General features: G+C 38.7%; 1 protein-coding gene across 1 annotated transcript in view; it reads left to right on the top strand.

The window, feature by feature from the left end:
* The window catches only part of LOC124155644 (1-phosphatidylinositol 4,5-bisphosphate phosphodiesterase epsilon-1-like), a 359,516-nt gene that overhangs the window by 14,562 nt on the left and 323,515 nt on the right, over positions 1-21,439 (top strand). Inside the window, exon 4 of the mRNA XM_046529648.1 lies at positions 6,945-7,007. Within this exon, the coding sequence (XP_046385604.1) occupies positions 6,945-7,007 (63 nt within the window). The remainder of the gene's footprint in view (positions 1-6,944; positions 7,008-21,439) is intronic.

The raw sequence follows: 21,439 nt of genomic DNA, 5'->3' as shown, positions 1-21,439 counted from the left end.
GCTTCAACTGTACCTTGCCAAAGCCAGTAACGCAACTTGCCAATGTTTAGGAGATACATTAAAGTTACACAGTTAAGGTTAAAATTCAATAAAACGGTGGCTTTGATGAAATAACTCGTCTATTTGGATTTCTGCATCCTAGAAAACTAAAAACAAAAGGGCATCAAAGGCGACCCTATCTGTACTGATGCTTTCATAAGCACACTTTGTTAGGCTAGCGAAAGATTGTGGTAAAAGATTTCAACCAAAATAGCCCAGCCCATCGGAATAGTTTCCTTAACAGTTTCGAGAAGACTGGTGGTCTGATTACTTCGATATCTTTCCATTTTCCGTTGGCTTTTCGGTCTCCTAGTTTCCCAAAGACATCATAAAATGCACTCTGTTGGGCATATTTTTCCCCAACGAAATATATTTGCGCTTAAAAAAAAACGTTCCTCTCGTTTAGAAAGATCCGATGAAGCAAAACTCATAGTTTTTGTGTGCGCCTGGTGATGCTGTGACACGGCTTTTCGGTGTGTTCGGCTGGTCGTATTCAGAATCTTTCGCTTCGCTGAATTCGATTGACCTGCTTCGGAGAATGCCCCAATTACTCCGTGGGCAATGCCAGCTATAGTGCACATCGCCTTCCGGAGTGAAGAGATGATACGAAAATGAACTCCTGCGAACCGCAGTGGTTGTGGTGTCCAATGTGTTGTTGGTTGCATTTGACCAACAAGGGTTGAACCGCGCTCGTAGGAAATGCAAGGCTTTCACTTGAACAACCGTTTTCATTCTTCACAGTTGGGATCAAGAAAATTAATATTACGATATATCGTTTAGGCTTGTGCTTAATGGGCACTTAATGTTTGAAACAGCTCACTCATATATTTTTATCGTCCTAGCGACAAAGCTCCCGTGGTCGACCCCGTTCACCAATTTCGTGAGAAGTGTTTTGAATTTTAAGGAATTGGCTCACTCAGGGTCTAGCATCAAAATCATCAATGTCCGCAGAGATTGGAGATTCAATTTCATGGCTCAATATTCGCAGAGGAGCTGACGAGCGGCTTATATATCATGAAACCTGCCTTTGCTTTGGCTATTCTAAGGCCACATTTGACTTGGTCTATACTTGGTCTGTATTATGAACTCCATTTGTAATAACTCCATGATTGAAATGCATTTTGGCTGAACATGCAATATAACACAGAGTTGGAGCAAGCATTCTCTTGCTCATTGTCCTATTTGAGTACCAATATACTGGTATGCTTTACTATTTATTGAGCAATATGTTTTTCTAACTATCTCGCTTAAGTGGAGTTTATAACTCCTGCTTTTTCGTATTGTGGGATTAAATTATATCCGTTTCGATGAATTCACGCTATTATAAATAGACAGCTATCAGAGTTACTTTGGCTCGAATACGGTCATTGGACATGGAGAATATCCTTTGATCTTAGTATTAAGAAAATTGTAATTACAAAATTATTGAAAACTTAGTTAATTTAAAAATGGAAATTTATACTCATAATGGCCTCTACTAAAGATCTTAAATGGAACGTAGTTGCTTTGCTGATAAAAAGAGATTAAGTTTTACTGTTTTTTATCGTAGAATAATTAGTTTTAGCCACCCGTACCATCATCAGTATACATGAACCTCATTTTAATGGAATCCGACTTCCGTTTTACAATGGAGATTACTTATGCTACAGAAAAATTCCGCCATGCTATAAATTATTTGATAAGAGTTATTATCCCTCCTTCCTTCATTCCTAAAAATTTGTGTGCAGTTTTCCCCGTCCGCAAGTTTTATGCTTATCAAATGAGAGTCTGATAGCTATGTAATACAAATGTGTGGCCCCAAAGACCTTTTTGTTGCCCTCGCTGTCCGGTGACGCAGAAATAATTTTGCATATCTCGAGATGTTCGGCAAGTTATAATTGGTTTCAGCCGCCAGAACCATAATCAGTATGCATGAATCTCATTTTAAAGCATGCCGATGTCCGTTTTAAAATGGGAATTCCTTATGTCTTATGTCACAGAAAAATTTCGCCATACATGAACTGGTTTGATAAGTTTTATTCACACTCCTAAAACTATTTGTGTACAGTTATGCAGTTTTCCCCATCCGCAAAGCTTTTGCGCGTATCATTTGAGAGTCTGATAGCTATGTGATACAAATGCGTGGCCCCAAAGTCCTTTGTGTTGCACTCGCTGTCCGGTGACGCTGAATAAAATTTTGCAAACCTCGGGATGTTCGGCACACAACCGGGAAAAGCAAACAAAACCGGGTTCCAAAGGGATTGATGGGAAGGTGGACGGGTGGGCTAAGGTTGGTTGGTTTGTTGACGGTCTAAAGGGGTCACGGATCCCCGGTCGCTGAAAGATGCGTGAATGACTGACCGCGGTGACCCCTTGTGTGTATCCTTTAGTGCAACCCTCCTTTTACCCTGATGATATTGCCGCTGGAGGACATGGAAGGAGCGAGTTTAAGCGATTTGCATAACAGTGTTTGCTCCGTCAGGGGAAGGGCGCGTTAACGATACCCGGCAGGCAATAATGCGCGTTAATAGAGATGTCGTATTGATTCAATTGATCGCTCCTTTGGGTGGCTGGGTTCAGGGGAAGAGGGGAGCGCGGTGTAAACACCCCCAGGGTGGTAGTTGTTTGTGGAAAGGTGAGCGCCAAAAGTATCCACTCATTTCAATGATGTTTTTTCCCGGCTTGGTTATGAGTGTTACCTTGTTTCAAAATATCATCGCCCAGTGCGAAGACCGAAAAATATTTTTACGTTCAATTCGCCCGGGGAAACTGAAAACCTTTAGTAACTTATCATTGTTATTTGAGTAGCTACCTGATTGCTAAAGTTATTATTGAATATATCCCAGCTGATAAAGTTGCTTTACATAGAGCTCTCTCGAATTTTCTAATCAAACTTTCCTCTTCAATCCCCAAAAAGGTTTAGTCTCTGTTATTCTCTTCATTAATTCTATTATCCTTTTCATAATATTATTTAATAGAGTTCAATTTAATATAATTATGGGAAAATCACGGGAAAAAAACTGTTGCCGATGTTGTACTTTCGGATTTTGACTAAATTAACCGATATTAGTGCCATAGAGACCTTTGAAGGGTAGGTGACCGTGATTAATCTTTTAAGGTATTTTACCCATTAAGGTTGGTTTAAATGGAGCATTTTGAAATTCATGCCGGCTATCCCCATTCCCTACTTGAGCCCCCTTCTTCGATTCCCGGTAATAATCATTCCCTTTCATTTCATTAGTGAATCCTATTCTCTTGCTCCCTCTTCACCGCTTACCCGAAATTCTTCCCTTTAACACTGTTTCCAACGTTCACTCCCATCTAAGTACTCGCTCCATCGAAACCCACTCTCTCCTCCGCTTCTCGTCTAGAAGTTTAACCCCCTTGCGACCTGATGAGTCTGTGCTGTTTTTTGACATTTCTTCCGAGGACCTTTTCTTGAATATGCTTGATGAGTCCTGGCCACCAAAAATATTTATAAGACTTCTCGTGGTTATATCATGTGACTGATTCGCATTCTTGGACGTGTGCGCAAGATACTATAACTCCCCCTTCTTCTTCTTCTATCGTTCAATAAAGTTGCTGGAATCCTGACAAAGAAGGAGAGCTCTTCAGTCCCCGCGTAAGCTTATGACGTAGCGCCTTAGGCAATTTTAGGCCTAGAAGAGTCTATTTTCTTAAAACTGGTTTTCGCAGCTGTATGGGTAGCATTGGTGGGATAATGAGTATTATTATAAGGATATAATGGGATAATGAGATTTGTTAGCATCTGCGAACTTGGCCCTACACTTACGGCTTATTAGAATGTCTCTCACTAAAATTCGTAGTACGTAATGGTGAGGACTAAGTCTATTCCTTCATTAAAGCCTTCCTTCAATATTCCTACGTATTTGAACTCTTTGTTCTGCCATGTAAAAGTTTAAATTACAAGGCCTGCCCCAATAGTAAGTAGAATGGCCTCTAGCCGCCTAAGCGACTTGAAGTCATGTGGAAAGTGGTGTCTTAAAGTGCTGGGTTCTTGTTGATGCGTATCGCTAATCGCTTGAACTATTGATTTAATGAAGTATCGGAATTTAAAGATATAGCGTTTCAAAGACCAACGGCACTCACTATTCATTTCTAATAAACTCCTTGTTTAAGTTGGTTATTCCAGTCTCTTTGTGCTCACTTTTCCCTTCATTTCTAGGCAGACTCTCTCTCCACACATTTTACCGACCTCATTATGCAAACTTAGAGGACGTATACGCTTTCGCGAGAACCATGGAGCTTTCTAGCTCTTTCAACCTCTTTAAACTGGTACGCGTGAAGAATGTCAGAGATTTGTTTGACTAATTCGTACAATTTTGTCGGAATTTTATTAAACTTTAATATTAATTTTCTAGAGCTATTGTTGAATTTTAACTTATAATGCATACGTAATCAATAAAAATGTTCGCCTATGCTGTCGTTTCTCCTGTACAACCTGGGCAAATATTTAATTTCAGTATTCGCTCGGCATTATTCGCATGTGTCCCCTGGACGGATAGACCGGCTGGCTGGCACTTCAAGGACTAGCTTGCCCCCTTGTTAAACAAACTAACGATGCTCGCTAAGGGTAGATATGTGTGCAGGAGGGAGGGTAAAGTATCTCCCGAACATTCCAGTAGGATATGGAGAGTGGACCACGCGAGGGGTTTGCAGCCCGACCGCCTCCCCCAATCCACGCTCCCACGGCGGCGGTGATGGAATCCTTGCGAAATCCTCCTCGACGGCGGCAAAGCAATCGATTTTCCCGAATCGGCGAATATATTGATGAAGCTGGAGGAGGACTAGCGACGCTCGGTTGGAGCTAGGCATACGTACTTAGGTACCACAAAACACATGCTGGAGCAAGGTACACTGAGAACAGTGGACGCTCCATATGTTTGAGTGGAATTAGACCAATGCGCTGCCGCGCAACGCCGCGGCGCGCGGACAACGCTGGGAATCTCGGGGCGCCAGATACGGACAGTGCCGCGCGTTCAAAAAATTGATCTTAATATCGGTGTCACTGGTGATCGCAGATCATATCTATCTTTCACACTCCACAGGCTTTGTTGTATTTGTGGAGTGAAAATCTCTTTTCTTTCTTTTATAACCCTGCATAGACACAAAAATTCGAAGAATAGCAGGGTCCGCAATCGTGTTGGTCCCAAATACTAAAAGTAAGTCGTAAAAGTTAATGAGAATTAACAATAATAAACCGTTCAATTATTTTTAAGTATTTTACAATTGGATTACTAAAAAAAACTACGAGGTGGTTGTTTTAACGAGCTGAATTTCGAAAAAAAATTCAATATGGGCAATTTCTGCGAAATTTGTTCAACTTTGATGCCATTGGTTTCTTTAAAATGGTAACCTTTGAAAAACAATTGGCGATGAAAAATGCACTTATTTATTGAAAAAACTGTGCAAAATTTCAACTTCCATACTCAAAAATGCCATTTTTGAAGTTTTGTCCAGCTTTATCCTCATTATAGAGATTTAGGTTAATAATGACGATGTGCCATGCTATAATTATAAATAAAATAAGGACGATTTTGAAGAATGTATTTTCAAAAACTGGACAAATCGACCAAGCCTAAGTCCTGTGTCGCGTTGCTCAGCCTTGACGCTTGATCGAAAAATCAATCTCTTTACCGCGTACGAAAATCTTCGTATTCTTGCTTCTTCGCTGATGGATCCAGATATAATCACCGCCACTTGATTTTGGATGGAATTGTGGGTAATTCTCTTGTCATTATAAAACATCCCAATTGCTTTCAGGGTTTGCGAGCATTGGATTCCGATCCACGTTTTTAAGAGACTGTTTTTAGTCCTCAAAAGCGATGAATCTAGGTTTGTTAGTCTATATTCTCTTCTTTACGAGCACCCCAAGGTCATTATTTCCTCTCTTGTATTCTTGTATTTCCTAAATTTGAACAGGTACTCATGCAGGAACTTCTCTGCTTTCCTTTCTATTCTCCTACAAATTTTGTTGTACCCTAGACGCATGAGCCTTTAGGCTAGTGATCCTATGAAAACTTTGCATTTTTCCGCTCTCCTCCTTTTGGAAATAGGAATGATGACCTTCTGGAAGTTCCTCGGTATGTTCACCACTATGTATTTACCTATATATGCGGCTGATAGTTTTGTGGAGTTGAGCTAATGTCTTCTTCCCGGCATTTTTAATGAATCATCTGTCATTCCCATTTAAATTCCCGAAACATATTTCCATTTTTAAATCATAATGCGAGTTTTTACTAAAATTTAGGGATTACTTTTTCCGCCTAGCAGCACGTTGTGTATTTTGTAGAAATTTTAATATACTCTCGTTGGGGAAATATATTTTCAAAAATTATGTATTCTTATTTCGAGTAAAATGTCATTCCTCGTTGCAATTTCTATGCTTAGAATTGTAATTCATTAATCCATGATAGTGGTTTGAAGTATGACTTATTCAGTAAATAGGCAAGTGATGAAAATTTACCTGATATGCACACACAGGTATAGTTACATTAATTTACAGTCATGATCATCATTCCAATATGATTTTATCATCGTTGACATCCACGAAGTGTTTATACGTGAATCTCTCTCTACCTATATACTGGAATCATGTGATTAATTGGATTTAATATTACGTTACTATGAGTCCTATTTTTCTCACTCATCTCAAAATCCTCTTCCATTTCGCTTATCTAACATTTTAATAATAATTTTTATTACCTATTATGTTTTTTCGCGAAGAGCCTATAACACGTATGAGAAAAACGCTCTTTATCCTCTCAGCATTTATTTTTTTCTTCCACACTGGTGTAATTTCTAATTTTTTTCTCTCTTTCTCTGTCCCACATTCGCAACGCAACGTCAACGTCGTCTTCCACTGTCATTCATGGTTGTTCGTCACTCTGTGTGGATAATCTCAGGTTCGAGACCCGGACGCCGAGGCAGCAGACGACGGAGAGCAAACCAACCGGGAGTACACGAGGGTGAGTACCATTCTTTGGTTATTTTTCTCCGTTTCTTTTACAGTTATATCGACAGCTGTTTATTTAGAGGGTACTGTGAGCATCAAAATATTAATTGATTCTGAGAATTTTGGCCGTAGTCATGTCCATATTTGTTTCCTCCATCGGGCGTCGAACAACGAACATTTTTCCTAAATTTCTTCGATAGTTATGGCACGAATCCTGATCATTATCACGAAAAAGCTTATCTAGAGCGTGTACTAGATATTTTTTACTCGTATGCACTTAAAGTTCGTAAAAATGATTTCCTCCTCAAGCGGAATTACGTCGTAATAGGCTATCATCCGTCGCATCTCTTATTTTACACGAGATACGTATGTATCAATCGTAGAACCATGAAAAATCATGCTTAAATACATGCATAATAAGAGTAGGAATCTGATTCTCTGAATTTTGGCGGCAGTGATGTCCATATTTGTTTTCTCCATAGGGTGTCGAATAACGAACGTTTTTCCTAAATTTCTTCGATAGTTATGGCACGATTCCTGACCATGATCACAAAAATGCTGATCTAGAGCGTGTACTAGATATTTTTTACTCGTAGTCACTTAAAATTCGTAATAATGATTTCCTCGTCAAGCGGAATTACGTCGTAATTGGATATCATCGCGTCTCTTATTTTACTCAATTGACATACACGAGATACATATTTATCTATAGTAAAACCATGAAAAATCATGCTTAATTGCATGCATAATAAGAGTAGAAATTAGGATGCTGAAAAATATATAAGTTTCAATGGGTGAGAATTTACTTTAGCTGATTCTAAGTCGATTTTTGTTAATAACATTGAAAACTGGGGCGACGGAGGTTTCTTTACCACTAATGGAGGTCAAATTTGGCCTCTGTTATCATTGATTATTTTTCATTATGTTTGAATAAGTTCGGCATTTAATGCACAAAATCATCCATTTACATAGCCTGATAGTAATAATATAATGGTTTTGCCTGATTTTTTTATGCGCGAAATGTTTACGTCAGGGTTTTCTCAAAGTTAAAATGTCATTTTTGAGTCACTGGCATTGTTAATAAGAGTGTATTCTACGCATCTTGAAAATTTCAATATGATAAATTTAAAGCGAGTAATGCATTACCAATAAATAGTAGGAGTGATATACCTTCCAAAAATACAAACTACTACTCCTAAAATCATCAAAGACTAACCAACGTTATCCAAAGCTTTTTGTTTCGCTTCTTGCCTCTACCATCGTGAATCAAGCCTCGAAATCGCCGAGATGACGGTGAATAAAGTGGAATATTTTTGCCCCTGCATATTGCAGTGGACTTCGAACGGGAGGAGGTCGGCTATTTTAGGACTCGTTTGTATTCGGCACCCGAGAACATCTATCTCTCTCTCTCTCTTTATTTCTCTCCTTGGAACGCTCCCATTGAGGTGGTTCGAGAAAAATTCCAGGAATTATGAAGATGGCTGCATAATGCTCGAAAATTTATTCAAAGGAGGAGAAAAAACTTCTATATGAGCTAAAGGGAATGTTCCTATTTTTCCCTTGCTTCTTTGCAGTTTGGTTAAGCGATTTTTTGCAACGCTCAGAAATAATTCTAGTTCTAGGGATAGGGATAGCTTTCTTCGGATCTTTCTGTTCACTGACCGACATGCCGTTGAAGGAATTTTATGCGTTTCTCTACTTATGCCTTTTAATTAAAGTGACATTTAACCTTTATTGAGCAAGAAAAACATTCATTTTCCCCGTTTCTCTCGAGTTGAATAGCTAGGTTTTTTTATCTAGGAATGTTGTGTAATTATAAACTTTATTTTTGACCCTGTATATGTGGTAATTCATCACTAAGAAGTATTTTTTTATGCTTATGTATCAAATACAATTTATTTGAGACAGAAATTATTTGATGCTTGGGTGAATTGAATATAGTAGCTTATAATTTTTCTGCTGGAATATTTTAGTGCTGTTAAATGCAATGAAGCCACCTAACTTAGAAATTAGTTTTGTGCATTGCATCCAGACCAATAAAAGTAATGGAGGAATTCAATGCCAAGGAGAAAAATCCTAGTCAGTGACTACTTTCAGGCATTTTAATTATTTTTCCCTTTGTCCAGTCACTAGGACAAGCTACACATGTACAAATTGCATGCTCAAAAGATTAAAATTGGTAGTAATCAGGGGCGCCGACTTATAAAAAATATTGGGGGGGCCCATATCGGAGGTCTTGCCCCGGGAAGAGGTTAAATTCAAAGTGTGTCGCAGCACCGAAACACTACCATGATTCACACCACTTGATTAAGTAAACCTGCTTAACCTTATAATTGTTTGTTTCAACACACATTGTTGAATTTATTTTAAAAGGTAACTATCGTCAAACATGGGAAATAAAAATAATAAATATATTTATGTGATTTCACAAAGCATAATATAACTTAATTATTTTCTTGAATTATTGAGGGGGCTCCGCCCCCCCAAACGAATCTTTGAGGGGGCTCGGGCCCCCTCAGGCCCCATGGAGTCGGCGCCACTGGTAGTAATGCAGGAAAATTTATTTGAGGGTAGAAAAAAATAAGCGTGAGTGGTTGAAAGCCATCTTTAGGATTCTGTTTGCTTCTTTGCTGTTAAGTTGCATATTTTTGCAACGCTCTGAAATTTTTCTCGCAGAACAATTCTCTTTGAATATTTTTTCCTCAATGACTGAGTTGCTATTCACGGAATTTATTTCAATTTCCATCTCATTTTTACCGAACTCTAATGTATTGAAAAAATTGTGCAAAATTTCAACTTCCATCTACCGAAAACTAAAATCACAGAGCCCAGCAGCTCTTAATTTTGTCTATTTCTTGCGATTAGTAGCAGTAGAATTGGTCAGGTTTTAAGGCGAGTATCGTTAGATAAAAGCTCATATGCATCAGCCTGTCATCATAAATAATTACAGCTCTGAAATTTTTCTCGCAGAACAATTCTCTTTGAATATTTTTCCTCAATGACCGAGTTGCTATTCACGGAATTTATTTCAATTTCCATCTCATTTTTACCGAACTCTAATGTATTGAAAAAATTGTGCAAAATTTCAACTTCCATCTACCGAAAACTAAACTCACAGAGTCCAGTAGCTCTTTATTTTGTCTATTTCTTGCGATTAGTAGCAGTAGAATTGGTCAGGTTTTAAGGCGAGTATCGTTAGATAAAAGCTCATATGCATCAGCCTGTCATCATAAATAATTACAGTTAATGCTCTTATTGATCTGGGACGCTGAAAAGTAGGAATTCGGTAAAAGGGAAGATTTGAATCTCTTTGTTTCATTGCCGTTAGGTTTCATATTTTTGTAACGCTCGGAAATCATTGTTGAGAACGATTTATCTTTAATTCTTTCTTTCTTATAGCCTCTAACTGTTGAAATGCTTTTTTCTCCTTGGTCTCACTTCTCTCGTAAATCAGTGGCTAAAATGTCCAAAAAGTCTACTTTTCATTTATGCCTTTCAATGTATACTTTATACATAATGGATTTACAAAACGAGAATGTTTTTAATAAGTTAATACTGTGTTTACTTAATTTTAGTTCCTTTAACTTGTCAGATTTGGAAGAATGTTACAGGCTTACGATGCAGGAACAATTCTTTATATGGATGCATTTCAGAGGCTTGAGACAGTTTTAAAGGCCAAATCTTGCAGTGTCTGCCTTCATGTACGCAGTCGATCCCAAAAATTAGACAAAAACTTTAAAAATGAATAACAATCCATTTTCAATCCCTAAGTACCGAATGAAATTGAAGATAAGAAAAGTCTAGTTATCAATATTAATGCAACAATTTATAATCCCATGAACTGCAATATACCACACGGGACTTGAAAATAAAGTTTTGCCAACTGAGATGTATTGTCATCCATTCCTAGGAAATATCCTCTCATTTTGTTATGTTTTGATTTATTACTGTTAATCAATAACATTTTTGTCTTAAGTGAAAAGGTCTAACTCTCTCTATAATGCATTTTTCTCTGCATTACGATTTGTGCGTCTCTCATGACATTACTTCCCGTCATTAGAGTGTGGAAGCCGAAATGGTTTTGTGGTGAGGAGGCAAGAATTCGGTGGGTTTTGAGGCTTGAAAGGGGAACCCAGTCTCAGGAGGATCAAGGTCGATGGGAATGGGACCACCTCAGCGATGGAATTTCTCCCTGAATTCTCGGAGAAGTGCTAGATGCATCTTGATGAATACGATACCGCGTGGTTACTCGGGTATTAAACCTGCAAGGGAAATTTTATTTAAATATTTCGAAATAATTATTTTCTAATACTAGAAATACTAAAATTAATACTATTCATAACCAATTTTCATAAACATACTTCTTTAATCAGATATTTATCCTTTTGCTATGCATCGATTTCCAATTTTTTTGTAAATGTTAAATTGTCTTTCCGTTTTTCATATTTGCAAACGTAATGATAGTAAAAGGTACGATATATTTTATATTCAATCAAAGCAGTGGTTGAAATAAAAAAAACCTATTTTTCACTCGCCAATTTCCACTCCTCTTAAAAAATCTTCGGGGTTTTTAATCACTTAGCGTGTTTTTGTAGGAAATCCATTAATCCAAATTATGCTCTGAGTGAGCAAAATGATATATTTAAAATATCCCTTTAAAATCTTGCACTGCGATACTATCGGCAAGTCTTCATTACGTCCCCTGACGATGTTGCGTCCTCACGAGTGTTAAAGCAGAAGGGTCGAAATGAGGATCCCTGTGTCAAGATGCTCGAGCGATGAGGAGGTAAAATAGGATGGGAAAGGGATGAACACGAGGGTGGATACACATCAAAATCTCGGGCATCGTGTGACGAATGCGAGATCAAGGGGTCTCCAGAGGCCGTTTTTTGACGTGTGGATAAAAAAAATTGACAACAATCCATTTTTCACCTCAAGCCGTTAATTCTCATTTATTCCTGAGTGTATTCACTCACTCACTCAGTGACTCAACCCGAAGATTTATTTGGATAGGTGAGGGTGGAGCTCACCAAGACCAGTTCATTTTACTGGGCCACCCCCCCCCCCCCCCAATTCGAGCATCTCGTTGAGGATGTCCGGTGGCTCCACCTGGTATTTGAACGCGGAACATTTCGCTACCTAGCAGCGTAGGGCTTTATCCATTACCACGAGTACACTATAACTACCACGCTCCCAAAAAATTTGTTATTAACTAATAAACTCAGTCTTTTAGAATTATTTTGAGAGTAATAAAGTTGTTAATTAAAAGTTTACAACAGATTTCGAAGAGAAATTTTTAAGGTTTTAAGCAGACAGAGCAACGACGAAAAGAATGCCTGCCATAAAATAAAGAAAACTGGTGGTATCTTGCAAAAAAAATCGAACATTTATGCAACAAAAAATACTCAAGGGCCGTTTCGTTTTGCCGAAGAGGCTGAGGTCGTACGGGACGGGAGTCGGAGACGACCGCAGAGTTGGAGAAGAGGAGGCGGGCTCGTCCCATCATCTACTCAAGTTCTCGGAGAAGTGTGCGATATCACGCGATGAATGCAAGATCATGGGGTCTCCAGCCGCACCACACCACCCCGCGCCGCGCACCCGCCGCCGGAGGAGGAGGAGAAGATCAGTAGCAACCCACCCTCCGCTCCCCACTCCCCCGCTGCACGCCAAGGGCGAAAGGCGTGGAAATCGCTTCTCTTTGAGCGTCATTTTCAAAGTTTGAATATTTTATGCATCCCGGCCGCCGCCGAGCCGCTCCCAAACCCCTTCTGCGCGCCCAAAGGGGTGGGTCTACTTGCGGGAAGAGTTCGAGGGAGGGATGGAAAAGGTTTGAACCCTTTAACTGAGGGGAGCCAACATATGTACACATACGAGTGTACAGACAAATGTCGAAAAATCGTTAATGCCCTTGCTATCTACCCTGTCTTCTTAAAGCAGGTTTATAGAAAAAGGAGCGAACAATTGCGGTGTGCGATGAAATTCTTCAATTTCGGTGTCGGTTGCTGTGGCGAAAATTGTTTTCTTCGGGTTGAAGACGGTGGTTAACTGAGAAGAACGAAAATACCAACATATACGTACTTATTTATATGTTCTGCCCTTTCTTCTTCAGTCAGTTATTGGCAATGTAAGCCGTGCCAATAGCTGGAGAAAAAATAAATGATGATGCAACGGAAAATACAGTTTTTATCAGTTTTCAAACTCTACCAGAATTGATTATAAAAAAATTGGCTCAACGAATCCTCTGACAACCTTCTCTCAGCACACAACTAGTCCCTCCCTCGCATGGTAGGGAATGAATTCCATCGCTATTGCCTACGAACTTTTTTTTCCATTTTACCTTCGAAAAAAATCATCGAAGAGCGAGGTGGCCCAGGGAAAGGAACTGGACCCTAAACCCTGAATGTGTAAAGTTCAAACACCCTTGGCCTTGTTAGGGGTGAGTTCTAGCCTCACCTGACCAAACCAACCTTCGGGTTGAATCACTGAGTGTTTTTCCATGCAATGTTTCACTTCAAGTGAGTAAACAAAACGGAGGTCCTTGTTGTTGCGTATCAAGTTAACCAGAATATAATCATAAAAGGAAAAATTTTAAAAACTTCTTTTTTCAATCGATACCTACAGATAAACAGGATTCAATAACTTAAACCTCCGCCAGTGCTTGCTCAATAGTATCCGTAGATTACACTTCAGAATACCAACCTGCGGAAATTTAACAAAAAAGTTGTGAGGGGATAACAAGGGGGATTTACCTCCTTTTCCCCTCTTATAACTTCTCTGACTCTTTCATATTTCCCGAACACAGCGGGTAACTTGTTATCTAGCTCCCACAGATGAAGAGCTAGGATAGTGATACAGCGTCAGCCTCTTGTCGAACACAAGGCTAGAGAGGAAAATAAAAAGCGACGGCTGGCCATGCGGCCGGCTGGCTCATCAACTTCAACTTGTGCTCTAAAATCCTCTGAAGGAGATGTATGTGAATAGCCTATCCCTTTTCATCTTTTTTAGTTATATCGTTGGCGTCCCGTCCTTTTCGATTTAATCATTGACCGACTTTGAAAGAATTCAGATAATAGAATTGCTAGTTAACTTCTGCCAAAAATCCATGAATGTAATTCTCTCTTCACGTAGTACTGAATGAGGTTTGAGGTAATGTAAGCATTTAAATATTTATCGTCCTTATTCCGAGGTCATAGTAAATTGTTTCTTCTTATTATTAAAATAGAAATAGTGGCTGATTAGGAAAATGCGTTGAAAAGAGAAAATTATCGTCTATATCTAGCTGAAGATTTTGGATTTTTTCTTTATCTTTCGCGCAAAAAACTTGACAATTGAATTCTGGCAACTTCATGTCAGTGAACCTTTTCATTGTGAAGGCTAGAGTAAAATTGTTATTACACCCTTGCATGCTTTAAATTTGCACGAATTATTATTTCCCTTATAAGTTTTCCACGATAGCATTACAATTTCGCTGAGTTGGCTGGCCAAATTGAAATATGTCTCTCTGCCCCTCGCTCGGTATGCCCATGTTCAGGTGTTCTACCGAGTCAATTTTTTGTTCCCATCTTTCGCCTTTCAGAATCGGTCTTCAAAACGTCAGCAACCATTTTAACACTGCACCGGTGGATATCCAAATGTTTTTATTCTCTCGTGCAAAAAATCTTATCTTCATATGTTGGCCAAATAGTTTCACAGTAAAGATTTTGTAAGCGGAATTGTAATGCGATCGTGGTAAAATTAGCAGTGCCGTAACGCTCTTTCCTTAACTTTCTTTATAAATAAAATGTAACTCTGTGTGTCTTTTTATTACAAGTCATTATTTACATTTTACCACTAATTATTTTTGTTCTGGTTATGAATTTATAAATTAGAAATTTTCAGGCAAAAAAATTGGTAAAAGTCTCCTTTGACTATTATGTCTTATGCGAACCAGTGCCGGAACGGCGTTCCGGCTTGTTTCGGCACCATGACACCTTTGAGTAAAGTGGCTTAAAGGCTCTATTATCAGTCTTAACGATATCATATTCAATATTTTACCCACATCAGTTCCAGTTGGAAAATCTTCAGCTTTGATTACGCGCTCATTACTGTGTTTCTCCGTCAAAGGAATGAGGCTGGAATTTATTGTACACCTTTATGGTGAATAATGTTCATGGATGTGAGTAATAAAGTGGAAAGACAATAATCATCAATGCCTATGTGCCGCTATTTTATTCAATTGCAATCGAATAAATGACAGAGCCGGTTTAAATGCACCTTAAAAAATATGACCCAAAAAGGGATTTATCTCTAAAATTTATAATTCCGTTATATGTTATAAGGCCACAATTTAGTGATTGATATCAATGAAATTGAGTTATTTTTAAAATAAATCATTGCGATTCCATCATTGTCATTGTTATATGATGTAAGTGATATGATAGCCCATGCAGCGAGCAGTATTTTAAAATGAGATTTGAAAGCGGTTCCCGTCGGTGATTTCTGAAACGATGCCCCGAAAATACGTGAATATTGACAGTAATCTATATCCATAACTTGGAAAATTATTCACTTTTGGAGTTATTTGTGTCTCCCTGATCATTTCATCCGTGAAATATTTTTTTTCTGGAAAGTAATCTGATGTTTATCGACATGTATTTTGTGAAATTCAATACATTTCGGTCATTTTCGCATTTATCTATAGCTCCAATAATCTATCTAAAAATATTGTGGCTCAAGTCCTTGTTTTCTTTTTCCTTTAATTTTTATGGTCTCATGAAAATTTTAACCATGCGAAGTCACCTTCGCGAATACTTTGATCACCACATATGTGGTCCCTTTAAGCTTCAGTTATAAACAAAAAATGCTTTCGTCTCGCCGCATCAAATTATAATTAAAGAGTTAAAATAAGAATTACTTTTTTTCCCACTCGATGTGAGAAATTTGATGAAATCCTAAGGCATGCGTTCCCACGAATGGCTCTCGAGAAAAAATATCATATATAAAAAAAAAGTCATAACCACTCGAAAGGATGCTCTGCAATATGCTTTGCCGCGAACGAGGCATGGAATATTCATGTGTGTGGGTTCACGCTTCGGGTTTAACCACGGTGGCTTCTCTCTCTCCAATCTGCTTTCGTCTTCCTTCCTGGCAAAACCCTTTGAAAACGAGGACCGCGAGAAATTGCATCCTTCACCGTAGTAGCGGGGACGGGAGGCGATGGTGGCTCCACGCTGATTAAGATGCCATGGAGTGAGGGAAGGGATGGGATCGTTGGGAGCTGGCAGTTTGAAATATTCATCCCACTTTAGAAGCCGGGAGATGATTTGTTTACGATATACTCGAGCTAATCACTTTTATACATCTTCGGCTCACTTCATGGCCGATTCCGTTAGCTATATCAAATGTATTTATTATATGTTATCAACTCATGAAACAAAACATCTTATCGACGGAGTTTTTTACAAAAATTTTATCAAACATTTAAATAGTGAATGGGATAATGGTGAGAAATATTTGCCGTTGTTTAGTTACTAATTAAATACTAAATTAATGAGTTATTATGAACGTAATATTAAATTTATTACTAATTTAACTTTATTGTTAAGTTATCAGTTTAATGGATCAGCCTTTTTTTACGATATAAATACAAGGCAGCGTTTAAGCTTGTATTAACATGTTTCTAAATGATTGCTTTTGAGAGACAGTATATAATAACAATTTTTTACCAAAGATAAGCGAGGGACTAAGGGAGGGAATATTAAGTAATTTTGGGCGGTTCGATTGTTCGGTATACGATGAATTTATGCATTGAACCATATGATCTAGTTTATCGCTTACCGTTTACATGGTAATATCTCATAAGTAATATTTGACTTTTAAATGGTCATATTATTACTAATTACTGATGCATGAAAAATTGATTAGACAGGCGTATAGAGAAAACAGAGTGAGATGTATAAATCGGAGCCAAAAATTGATTATATTCCTCAAGTAACTCTGCAAGATAGAATATTAATATGTCTAGGAATTTTCCAGTTATGGAGACACCGACTTATCTTTAAAGTGTTTGAAAAGCCTTCACTCGAACATACTTCAAGGCAGAGAATATTTAGTAATTTTGGGCGGTTCGATTGTTCGGTATACGATGAATTTATGCATTGAACCATATGATCTAGTTTATCGCTTACCGTATCTCAAGGCAGTGTACGTCAAAACTTCCAAACTTAATAATAATAGTGATTTTAATAATTTCCTTATGATCATGTAATTCCATTCCTTATGCAGGCTTCCGCGGGTCGATGAGTATGAAGATACGTCTCTTTCGGGTAAAACACCGCGTGGGTCCATTGTTCTCCGACGACAGTTTCGCCGGCGTTACAGTCGGCTTCTTCAGGTCAGTGCATCATTACTTCACTGACCTGAAGAAGCCGACTGTAACGCCGGCGAAACTGTCGTCCGAGAACAATGGACCCACGCGGTGTTTTACCCGAAAGAGACGTATCTTCATGTAGTTCTATATTCATTTCAAAAATTTTAATAAATTTTTACATGTAGATATCATTTTAAAAGTTAATGTACGGGAATAATTGATTAATGAAACATAAATTGAACTGACGTACAAAGAAATCGGTATGAACTGTATTGTCGCGAGCGTGGATCCGCTGGGCCAACGCGGCGTATAGTATCGCTAAGTAAAAGTAGATTTGCACACTATGCAAATGGGTTGAACCCCTTTCATGATGTTGGCATATTGAAATAAATCTCCTCCCGTTGATGACAAACGGTTTGACAACCTAGTAATGGTATTTTCCTGCTTGCAACACCTAGGTACTACAAAGTTTACTTTGATTTTTTGCCAGCTTTCATTAGGGCAGTCGTTTAGAACGATTCTTTTAACTGCAAGGTATTCTTCTGTATACTTTTTTCAACAATAGGGTGGTTTCCTATTATTTTTTTATTGTCGATATCGGAAGATTATTACTCCTGGAGTACGTATTTCACGCTTTTAGATTTTTAAATGACGATATCTATTTATCGCGATTAAATGAAAAGTGAAAATTTTCAAGCGCGCGAAAACGCGACGGGTAAGGAAATCTCTCCGTGTGACGTATTTCTGGTTCCCCCTTCCGTCTTGTGAGGTGACCTTGATCGAGGCTCTGAGCGCTGATAGGACGCAGGATGCTAGAGGGTAGCTGAGTACCTTGCTGGCTGGTAGCGCTTGGCTTAAAAAAGGTTTATTAATACCTTATCAAACGAAGAAAACTTTCCGACCTAAGCCAGTTTTAATAGGTGATTATTAAGACATGTTTCCCTGAGCTCTGCGCCTCATGCATGCATTGGTAATCTCAGACGATGTATAACTCCTATCTTCTCCTATAGAAACTAGGTCCCTGTGACGTCACGTGGAGTGGCATCGCATGGGCGCCAATCTGGCCCTTTTCAAATGAGGATAAAAATGGACCATGGCCATTCGTCTAAACCGGTATTTCTAAAACGAAATAATTTGTATATTATGAATACAGTAATGGTGGGTAACAAATCGCAATCAATGCCTTTCGGTTTCTTTGATGAAGGAAACTACCCTATTTTCTAAGAATGCTATGATGTGGCTATGTCTATGATGTGACGTTTACTGTAATTAGGAAAAAATTAAGTTTTTTAGTATAGATTTTGAAACTAATTACTAAAAGTAGTTATCATCTCAGTAATGCACTAGGTTGTTTTTTTTCTCTTTTTCTTCTCCCAACCACGAGGTAGCAAAACGATGTGAGCCGATACTTTTACAAATTTCCCAACTCTTTCTAATTTTCACGCAATACCCTTCCATATTCACCCTCTCCCATCACACCGTCGTTCAACGCTACTGCGAGGGACTGAGGAGATTTGATGGCCCCGAATACCACCCTAGATACTTATCTCAAAGATCCGGGCGTCTACTTACCATCACCTCCCATACTTCCACTTCCCGATCTTATCAAACCGAAAAGACCTCAACCCACCCTCCTCCGTGAGTTTCCAGAACTTTCCTCCCCCCCCCACCCCCCCCCCCCACCTTTATCCCGCGTCCGTAAGTCGATATCTCTGAGTTTCTCTTCCCACCCACTCTACACTCAAGTTTTTCCGTTCATGAATGAATCGCTCGAAATGAACGATTCATAGTCTTACGGGTTTATATAAAGGCTGTTGTAAATATCTGGAGGCGTTGTTTCCGAGTTTTTGGCGCAGTCAAAGTTCCGCCATCTTAGTTTGACAATATTCGGACTCAGTCTCCGACTGATATTTTGAACGGATAAGTTGTGTTCTGAAAATGAACTGCATTAAGTGAAAAATGCTACCATAACCATTAGTATTTAACCGGCGATTGTCATTGGAATTTTCCTATCATTCGCGATACTTCGATTAATGTATAAACTCTTTGTATGTTGGCCACTTTTCTGATGGGGATATCTTTGAAAATATAATTTATTACTGTAATTGTTAATTTCCCTTGGCTATAATGAAATTTGATACCAGTTTAAGTGCAGGTAAATTACTAGTTTACACTCGTAAAATTTTATTTTCAGCTGAGCTGGTTTTTAGAACGTAACCGTGGTGATTGATCATAATTTTTCCCTGGAAAAAGATGTTTTAGTCATAACTTCGCGAATCTTACAAATGAAGTTAGAAAAAAAGGTTTACATTGTGCGTTCCATAGGTTATTTTAATGTATTAACGAGTTATGAACAAAAAGTTCTCCAAATAGTGAGCATTGACCCTTGTGGCATTGTCAACGTTTAGGTCAAAGTGGGCGTGGCTGGGCCTACCCAAGCACCCCCATTCCGGCAACACTTCGCTCCACGCTCGAAACCCGTGGTGCCACCTCCAGATATTTACAACCTTCTCGGTTAATATAAACTAAACGGATTTGGTTAATACGAAGCATAAAAGGTACACAGAAGAATAGGAGAAGATAGGATACTATGTATCACTAAATAGGGACACGGAAGATTAGCCAAGTAATGAGATCCATCAGGAACGTGGGGAACATAATTTAAGGAAATATCGATGCAAAAGTCCATAGAGGAAGACCAAGTGAATTTCATTCCTTGGTCAAGAAGTATACGAGGCAGAAGAGCCTCAGGGTGTTGAAAAAACACTGGCTTAAGATGGGGAAAAATCTAGGACTGAAACATACCAATCTCAGGATTTCAACACGGGAATGAACACATAGATGTTGACTTGTATAGCTGTCTACTTTCATACTCGATCATCCGTGAGTGCATTGAGAGTGAAGCGCTACGAGGAGATTAAGATTCGATTAAGAAGGTGATCGATCTTGATTCGGTTTACAATTTAAAGCAGTTCAACTTGGAAAGAAGGATCGCAGTACACTCTTAACGCTTTGATGACTATGATTACATCGCAAAAGGCAATGGCTACATCATGATGTCAGTCCCATACTTCCACTGCACAAACACTCAACAATCGCCCACTGAATCAAACCCTCTCATCTAGTAGCCCTAGTAGTACTAGATGAGCGGCTTTGATTCGGTGGAGGTATCGATTCTTCTCTTCATACTTTCTTTTCCGATTTCAGCCGCTCCGGCAGCGCTATCCATCGTTAAGTGGCAGCGTTACGAACTAACGATATATCAATAACCAATTTGCGTTCAGACTTTTATTATTATGGCCTGGTTACATGATACATTAACCCGTACGAGTTAATGTCTAAATGGCTTAACGATTTTGATGGAATGTAACGGAAAATATGCGATTGCATGAACCAAATTAGAACATTCTCCATTTCCTGCAGGCACATTTGTTTAAGTTGGGTGGTTACCAGGTGCATTTTTGCGTTCATTCACGCGTTTATTAGTGCAGACAATAACTCGCACAGGTTAATGTACCGTGGAAACAGGCCTTTGAGGGCTACCACGGTACTTACCTGGGTCACGATCGAGGAATTGTGAACACAAGCGGGGTATAAGTCACAATGATTACTTACGTGAAGAATGTGACTGAGGGATGAACCGAAGAAAAAGTCCCCCGAGGAAGACCCAGAAAACTTGGATCAGATCTTGGAACTTGGAATAGATGAAATACGGCGCGAGAGAGAGGAAAGCCAGGTCACTAGAAGAAGTAGATTCGAAAATGGATTAATTGAAACTTGAAGTATACCTAGTGTAATGAATTAATGCAAAACGGAGAGAAGGATCAAATCATCACTACGAACCAAGCCATATGAACTAATCATGAATTTGAACTGAATGTCCAAACTCTGTCCTACACACGCTCAAAGTGAAAACTTTTCAAACTTCTCCTTTGATCTCCGCCTCGGAATTCTGCCTCTCTCTTTCTATCCTCTCTGATTCCTTCTACTGACACGCATTTCGAAGAAAAAAAAATCACGAAAAAATAACCGAAAATTCTTTTGATGGGAATGGCACTTCATAGGGATGATTTTTTTTCGTACGGAAAGAAGGGACT

Source organism: Ischnura elegans, chromosome 3 (assembly GCF_921293095.1).
Source record: "Ischnura elegans chromosome 3, ioIscEleg1.1, whole genome shotgun sequence".
In the NCBI taxonomy this organism is placed as follows: domain Eukaryota; kingdom Metazoa; phylum Arthropoda; class Insecta; order Odonata; family Coenagrionidae; genus Ischnura; species Ischnura elegans.
The sequence above is the reverse complement of the archived record's forward strand: the minus strand, read 5'-3'. Positions and strand labels throughout refer to the sequence as shown.